General features: G+C 38.6%; 1 protein-coding gene across 2 annotated transcripts in view; it reads left to right on the top strand.

Annotated features, from left to right (window-relative positions):
- The first annotated feature begins 485 nt into the window (after window positions 1-485).
- LOC122016895 (PHD finger protein ALFIN-LIKE 8-like) overlaps window positions 486-8,954 on the top strand; it is a 31,636-nt gene continuing 23,167 nt past the window's right edge. The window contains exons 1-2 of one of the 2 annotated variants that reach the window (XM_042574327.1): window positions 486-806; window positions 925-957. In XM_042574327.1, the coding sequence (XP_042430261.1) occupies window positions 704-806; window positions 925-957 (136 nt within the window). In that variant the 5' untranslated portion in view covers window positions 486-703. The remainder of the gene's footprint in view (window positions 807-924; window positions 958-8,954) is intronic. The other variant, XM_042574326.1, reaches the window with a different exon arrangement.

Below are 8,954 nucleotides of genomic sequence, written 5' to 3'. Positions count from 1 at the left end.
CAAATTTACCATTGTCGTATCAACTCGGAGCAACTTTTGATTGCTTTCAGGTTAGTTTTTTTTTTGTTGACTAAAGTTGAGTCAACGCTACTCCAAGATGAAACAACTATAATTATAATTAAATTAAAATTATTATAAGTGGAGCAATTGTAATCAAGTTACTTCATTTAAGAGATACACTATTTCTGAACTTAAATTATAAATGAACTAATTTTGTAATAATATTTTTTTTAAATAATATTCTTTAATAATATAAATAAAAAATGACCTGGCAAAAATAAAAGTTATTATCGAATAATCCATTCTTGAATTATTTTTTGTTCTCCGAATTAAATGGAACTAACTTTTCTATTTTCTCATATCTATTTTACGGGGCGGTGAGCAAAGCCATTTTTTGTTTCATTAATTTTCTACTAAGAAAATATCTGGCCTCCAGGCGAGTCCCATTCAGTTGGACTCGTCTCTTAGTCCTGACCCGAATGTTGACTAGGTCAAACCGATTTCAATTGTCGATGCTCCACTATTGGATCCCTCGCCGGAGCGCCTCCTCTCCTCTCTCTTTTCTTCTTCTGCGACACCACCTACCGAGAGATAATCAATGCCCAGCTTCGGCCTTCTCCCTCTCGTGCCCCCGCGCCGATTTGAATCCCTTCTCCATCTCTAGCCAGAAACTTCGGTTCCTTGGCTCGCCCTGCCTCCGACGATGGACGGCGATGGCGGAGGGGCGTACGGCTCTCACACTGCCGAGGATGTCTTCCGAGACTTCAGGGCCCGGAGAGCCGGCATGATCAAGGCGCTCACTACTGGTACTTCACAGATCCATCGTCTTCTCTTCCGCCGGATTGTTTGGGTCGTTGGTGTGTTTTTGCTTTTCTTTTCTTTGCTCGGAAGTTAATATTCTTCTGCTTCCTCTTCGTGATGCAGATGTCGAGAAGTTTTATCAGCAGTGTGATCCCGGTACTAGCTCTCCTCCTTCTTTATTTTAATTCGTTGTCGTTAGAGCTAGGGTTTAGCTAGTTCCGAACGGTTTAACAACTTTCCTTTCTCATCTTCCATCATTTTCTCGGCCGTTGATCATTGTATGATGCATGAGTCATGAATTCTCTGAATCGTATTGATGCATATTAGGAAAATAATTTTAATTTTGGAGCTATTTCAAGTTGTTTGGTAACTAATCTCTTATGTAGTGATCAACCTTTTGATTAATAAGTATTATATTTTTTCTCATGAGTGAAATATAATTTAGAAAAATATTAGTACACGATGAGATGCATACTTGACATATTGTCAAAAGAAAATAACAGGATGATATTAGTCATAACAACAATGTCTATGTTTCAAGGATAAAAGTATTAGAAATAGTTATTTCTCCCTTAAAGTTGATCCTCTTTTTTAAAATGCCCCTAGAATTTTAGTGCCCCTCCCTTAGTTTCATTCAAGTTTTGGGATGATATCATTCTTATTGCATGCTATCTTATAAAGTATGCCCTTCTCTACTCTTTATGATCAGATTTTTTTACTATTTTTTTTTCTTTCCATTTGATCAATCTATTATCCTTGCTTTTTTCCATCTCTTATCTCTTGATAGACATAAATTATCACCTAGAGCAATCAAGTGCTCCTCCTTAACTACTTTAGATTATAAAGGATGCCACTACTGCTCTCCTAAAATATGGTTTGTTTATCTACGTTGCTGTCACTTTTCTTGAGGCTCTATTAATCTTAGACTTACCATCTACTTTATAGTATGCAACTAAGGTGCTTCAAATTCCTATGCCGTTGTATCTCCACCATTATCTTCTCTTTCAAGACTATCAATATTAGTGCCTTCACCATTGTGGATCTACAATAGACGATCATGAAGCTTTAATGCTATAATTATAGAAATATTAATTATTTTAGATTTGGAACTTGGAATGCAAGAAGTTCACCGACAAATCAAAGGAGGTAATAGATACCGTGATTACGAGAAGGATTAATATTTTATGTTACAAGAGACAAGATAAATAGGGGAGAAGACAATGATGATAAAGAATTTAGGTTTTAAGTTATGATACGTAGGAAAGCGTAAAACGAACATGGAGTAGGTATTGTTGTAAATAATTTATTAAAGGATGAAGCAGTACGAGTAGTTACGAAAGAGATATGATTAAAGCTCTTAAGATGGTGGTAGTAAAAGAAACTATTAATATAATTAACATATATGCATCTCAAGTAGAATTAGATGAAGATATCAACAAAAATTTTGAAAAAAAACCTAGATGAGGTAGTATAAAATATTCCGACAAAACGAGATGATTTTAATAAGAGATCTAAATGAGCATGTAGAGTAAAAAATGAGATCAAAATGGGCTATGGTTTTAGAACAAGAGATGAAAAAGGAAAAGTTATATTGGATTTCACGATAAAACTTATAATAACTATTATGATTTTAAGAAAAGAGAACACTTAGTTATTTTTAAAAGTGGGAATAATTAGTCACAAATTGACTTTCTTATGCAAAAAAGGGTTAAAAAAAATTTCTAGAGATTGTAAGGTTATCCATGAAGAAAACTTAACCATCCAACGTAGGTTAGGTTAGTGGTGTTAAATATGTGCATCAAGTATAGTATCAATAGTAGGAAAATGTTAGGGATTGATTTATAGTTAAGAGCATCCATTTAGCACAAGAGGTTTTGCGGAAGTATGCTAGGAAGCGGGTCTCCCCACGTTGTGTGTTGAAAGTTGACCTTCAAAAGACGTTTGACATGGTGGATTGGGGGTTTCTACAAGCTGCACTTGTTGGCGATGATTTTCCCCAACAATACCGATATTGGATAACTGAGTGCAGACAGTATCCAAATCAATTGACATCAATGGTGGTATGCATGGTTTCTTCAAAAGGTGGAGAGGTCTCCATCAAGGCGATCCACTCTCCCCTTTACTTTTTGGGCTGTCTTGAAGTTTTTTCCAAATCTCTAAATGTGGCATCCATGCGATCGGGTTTTCATTTTCATCCAATGGGCGGCGACACCAGAATCACCCACTTAGCATATGCAAATGAATTACTTTTATTTGCTAGGGGAGATGAGTCTACCATTTCAATGATAGTGGAATGCCTACAAGATTTTGGGGACATGGCTGGACAAAGAGCGAATCCATTCAAGTCCAACATCTTTTTTGCTAGGGTTGACCCACAGACCCATGATACATTATTGGAGCTCACGGGATTCCAACAAGGGAGCTTTCTGTTTTGATATTTTGGCATTCCCTTAGCCACGGGAAAGTTGCGGATTAACAACTATGGTGCTCTAATTGATGCAGTGGTGCGGAAGCTAACATCATGGCAACACATGTTATCTTACATTGGAAAGTTGGAATCAGTAAAGACGGTCTTGCAAGATGTTGAATGCTTCTGGTTGTCAATTCTACCAATCCCAAATGAAGTGATTGATAAGCTCTATGCCATATGTCGATATTTTGTTTGGACGATAAAACATCCACCTATTTACCGGGCCACGATATGCCTATCAAAAGAAGAAGGTGGCTATGGACTACGGGACTTACATTCATGGAATTTGACTCTTTTATGTCGTGCTCTATGGAACATATAACGCAAGAAACATTCTTTATGGGTTTGCTCCATCAATATCTAAGGCATGCAGACCTTTGACAATGGCAAAGAAAGAAGTCAGACTCCCCTTTAATTAAACGTTTCCTGCAAATCCGGGACTAGCTTGTGCAGCAAACTGACGGATAGTATGTGGGGAGAAGCAAGGAGCTGCAAAGACATATGATTTCTTCTGAATGGAAGGGATAATATGAGCATGGGCTAAGGTTGTCTGGAAGCCTTGACTCACGCCGAAGCACATATCCACCTTCTGGATGCTAGCGCAAGGTCGGTTGCGAACAAAGGATTGCATCCTATATGAGTCGTGCAAGACCTGTAAGAGCTTATCTATTCTTCCAATGTCCCATTAGCAAAGCACTATGGAGTAAAGTGTAGGCATGGCTAGGCACAAGGCAGGAAATTAATAGCTCAAGCCAACTATTCAATGTCTTCCGATAGACCTATCGTGGCAATGGGTGCCTCACAAAAGCTAGATACTTGGGTGTCTCTTGTATGATTTTTCTTTTGTGGCATGCTAGATAGATGCCAATATGAGGGTGCTAAGAGATAAGATTACGTTAAATTTTAAAGCAGTGGCTAAGAGCTTACTCAGTTTGTCAAGAGGACAAATATCACCAAATAAAGAATTCTAGTGGTGGAATGAGGAAGTACAAGAGAAGTTGAAGGCAAAAAGAATAATTTATAAGTTACTTTACACTTATAAGAACAAAGAAAGTTTTAAAAAATATGCAGCAGCTAAGAAAGAAGCCAAGAAAATAGTAAGTGAAACTAATAATAAGGCTTTCAAATGCTTGTATCAACAACTTGATACAAAAGAAGAAGGGGAAAATGACATTTATAAAATAGCTACAATGAGAGGAAAAAGAGATCTTACCCAATAAGATGCATTGAAGATGAATCCATTAGTGAAGGATGAGGAAGTAAAGGAGCGATAAAAGAGGTTTTCATTAACTTTATAATGAAGGTATAGGTGATCAACTTATTTTAGGAAATTTAAGTAGGTTAGAGGAGTATGAAAATTTAATTTTGTATAAGAAAATTCAAATTTCAAAAAGTAGAACATGCGTTAAATAGGGTAAAAATGGAAAAACAGTTGGACTGGATGATATTTAAATAGAGGTATGGAAGTGATCCCCGTGGGTGTTTTGATGTGATCAACCAAGTTGGTTAGGTCCTGCGTCTTGTCTGATCCCTGTGTTTGAGTGTGCAGGAGCTTAGGAGCACAGGAAGTCGAGCGGAAGGCGCAGCTAGCGAGAAGGACGGCACGGGAAGGGAGCCGACGGGCTTGGTGCGTCCGAAGGATGAGAGAGCTGCGGAAGAGTACTCCGGTGGGCGTGAAGAGCGTGCGCGGCGTTCGAGGGACATTAAGCCGGGACAGAAGGCTGCTCGAGGAGAAGGCCGGGAATTGGGTTCGGGTGAGCCCTATTCCGGTTGGCCGCAATCACCCAAAAGATAGGAGCGTTGGAAGTCAAAGCAAGCTGGAAATGAAGCCAAGAAGCATCCGATCACTTGCTTGGAGGCGCCTTGGACCATTGTTGGAGGCGCCTTTGGAGCTTCGGGATAGACTTTCCAGGGGCTATAAAAGGACCCCTGGACCTAGGAATTCATAATTCATTCAAGCTTTCAATTCCTAGCAACTTGTGAGTTCATTAAGTGTGTAAAAAGGCTTCTTCGCCTACCGTGAATGAGACTCTGCTAGTGCGGCTTTCGATTGTCCTGGATTAACAACCTCCTTGGTTGTAACCAGGTTAAACTTCGGTCTCCCGTTTTATTTCTGTCTTTAATTTTATATAGTTGCTAGTTATTTTTACTGCTGATTTTATTTCTGAGTTGAAATCCGAGGAGGGTATAGTTTATTTTTGATTTCAAAAGCAATTCACCCCCCTCTTGTCGATCTCTGCTGCACCTACAATTGGTATCAGAGCCTGATCGCCTCAGAAGGATTAACCGCCAACTGAAGCACTACGATCAAGACGATGGCCAGAGCGAACATTCATCCACCGAAGTTCGACGGAGACTTCGCCACATGGAAGCGCAAAATGGAGGTATTTTTTAAAACGGATTTTGATATTCTTATTACAATGAAATATGGTTTTGCAGCGCCAAAAGACAAAGAAGAAAACACATGGAGCAAGAAGGAGCAAGCCGATTTCGTCGCCAACGGAAAGGCAGAGTTCCACTTGCTCAGTGTGCTGCCACCACAAGAGGTAAGTCGAATCGGAAGCTACGACTCCGCGAAAGATCTTTGGGAGAAATTCCTGGAGTTTCACGAAGGTACCTCCGAAGCAAAGCTGGCGCGACGCGACATCCTCCGGACTCAGTTGACGAACCTCCGGATGAACCAAGGCGAGAAGGTAGCGCAACTCCAAGCGAGGATCAAAGAGTTGATCACTCAACTCACCAACCTTGGAGAAGAAGACGAACCGGGACTCAATTCGATACGCGCTCAACGCCTTCCCGAGAACTCCAGAGTGGGCCTCCTTAGTAGATGCTTACTACATCTCTAAGGATCTCGAGGTAAGTACATTGGAACAATTGTTTTCACCCTTCGAACTTCACGAATCTCGACTTGCAGAAAATCTAGTAGAGAAGTCGAATCCCAACATTGCCCTACGAGCCGAAAAGGACGATCCTGACTCCGAAGCGACAATCGACGAAAACGAAGCTGCATTAATGGTAAGACGTTTTAATAAATTTTTTAAATCTAACAAAGTTAGATTGCAGTCAAGTAAACATCGTCAAAAGAGAAGGACAGTCCGTTGCTACAACTGCAACGAAGAAGGGCACATCAAGGACGACTGCCCAAAATTGAAGAGCAAACAGAAGGATAAGGAAAGGAGCAAGAAGCCAGCTCAAACCAAACACAACCTAAAGGCCACGTGGGATGATTCGTCATCCTTCGAATCGGAAGTCGAAGAATTCTCGGGACTAGCACTGATGGCCAACCATCCGCTAGAAGAAACATCCAGCTCAGAGATGAGCATCGATGAAGGGGGAGGAACGTCAGAAGAGGAAAGCTGCAGTGAAGGGAGAGCATCACCGAGTCAGGTAAGTAAGGTACGCAATCTAACCCCGACTCAGTCCTTTAAATTTATAAAAGCACTTTCTAAAGAATTAGATAAATTTGAAAAGGAAAATGAAAATTTGAAATTAGAAAATACAAAATTAAAAAATGATATTGAAAAATTGAAAAATGATGCATGCTTAAAGAAGTTTCCAAATTCAAAAATTAGAATTTATGGTAAATTAAATTGGTACATTAGAAACCATCAGGGTCAACTTAGAAAAGTACCAAGAAACTATGTACCCCCTAAATTTTGGAATAACCCTGGAGGAAGGAACCTCTATTGGGTTCCAAAATCTGTGCTAAATTAATATTTTTTTATTAAAAGCTTTAAGAGAGAAAATTACACATTGAAATTCTTTATGGAAGCTTTGTCTAAGGAAGTGGTTGTTGCTCCAATAACCAAGAAGGCATAGTGCCTCGCCACGACCTGGAAGCTAAAATATTGAAAGAAAATGTTTAATTAAACTTTCTGAAAAAGCATTAAAAATTAAATAATGTTTTGAAAGTTTATTAAACATTCTTTTTTATTTTAGAAACTATTCTTGAAAATTCTAACTTAGAAATTTTTTATTTTAGTTAAGAATTTTTTTTTTCTAGAGAAATTCTAAATAACTTCATTTGACTTAGAAATTTTTTTTTGGAACATTCAAAAAGTGTACTTAGGATTTTTTTTTTTTAGAAATTAAAAAAAAGAATCAGTTTAAACTTAGAATTTTTTTTTGTAAAATTCTAAAAATTCATTTTTTTAGATTTTTTTTATAAAAAATTCAGTTTAAACTTAGAAATCTTTTTTATAAAATTCTAAAAATTCATTTTTGCTTAGAAAATTTTTTTCAGTTTGAACTTAGAATTTTTTTTAAAATTCTAAAAATTCATTTTTTTAAGAATTTTTTTTTTCAGTTTAAATTTATAATTTTTTTTAAAAAATTCTACAAATTCATTTTTGCTTAGAAATGTTTTTTAAAAAATTCGGTTTAAACTTAGAAATTTTTTCTAAAATTTCACTTTTGCTCAGAATTTGTTTTACCTTAATAATTTGCTTAATATTCTCTTATTGGTACCCCATTTTTACTGTAATCAAAGGGGGAGAGAAAGGTACAAGTTTAGGGGGAGTACGAAAATTAAATTTTTAATATTTTTTCTAAACTGTGTTGCAATTTTAATTATTGCAAATTTATGCTTAAATATATTAGTTTAGTAATTTACTTTAAAATTACTATTTATGTCTATTTACCCTAACTTGAACTTGGGTTGATGCACATCAAAAAGGAGGAGATTGTTGTTCCCCGTGGGTGTTTTGATGTGATCAACCAAGTTGGTTAGGTCCTGCGTTTTGTCTGATCCCTGTGTTTGAGTGTGCAGGAGCTTAGGAGCACAGGAAGTCGAGCGGAAGACGCAGTTAGCGAGAAGGACGGCACGGGAAGGGAGCCGACAGGCTCGGTGCGTCCGAAGGACGAGAGAGCTGCGGAAGAGTACTCCGGTGGGCGTGAAGAGCGTGCGCGGCGTTCGAGGGACGTTAAGCCGGGACGGAAGGCTGCTCGAGGAGAAGGCCTGGAATTGGGTTCGGGTGAATCCTATTCCGGTTGGCCGCAATCACCCAAAAGATAGGAGCGTTGGAAGTCAAAGCAAGCTGGAAATGAAGCCAAGAAGCTGAGCTGCCAGTTTGAAGGTGCCTTCAACCAGGTTGAAGGCGCCTCCAGCTTGAAGGCGCTTTCAGCCAGGTTGAAGGCACCTCCAGCTTGAAGGCGCCTTCAGCCAGGTTGAAGGTGCCTTCAACTCAGTCAATCCGACCGTTTGCCTTCGGATAGAGTTCTATCCGATCACTTGCTTGGAGGCACCTTGGACCATTGTTGGAGGTGCCTTGGAGCTTCGGGATAGACTTTCCAGGGGCTATAAAAGGACCCCTGGACCTAGGAATTCATAATTCATTCAAGCTTTCAATTCCTAGCAACTTGTGAGTTCATTAAGTGTGTAAAAAGGCTTCTCCGCCTACAGTGAAGGAGACTCTGCTAGTGCGACTTTCAATTGTCCTTGATTAACAACCTCCTTGGTTGTAACCAGGATAAACCTCGGTCTCCCGTTTTATTTCTGTCTTTAATTTTATATAGTTGCTAGTTATTTTTACTGCTTATTTTATTTCTTAGTTGAAATCCGAAGAGGGTATAGTTTATTTTTGATTTCAGAAGCAATTCACCCTCCTCTTGCCGGCCTCTGCTGCACCTACAGTGACAAGGGAGACAGAGTATTGAATGATTTACGAAGTTATTTAATTTGAAA

This window comes from Zingiber officinale, chromosome 8B (assembly GCF_018446385.1).
Source record: "Zingiber officinale cultivar Zhangliang chromosome 8B, Zo_v1.1, whole genome shotgun sequence".
In the NCBI taxonomy this organism is placed as follows: Eukaryota; Viridiplantae; Streptophyta; class Magnoliopsida; order Zingiberales; family Zingiberaceae; genus Zingiber; species Zingiber officinale.
The sequence above is the reverse complement of the archived record's forward strand: the minus strand, read 5'-3'. Positions and strand labels throughout refer to the sequence as shown.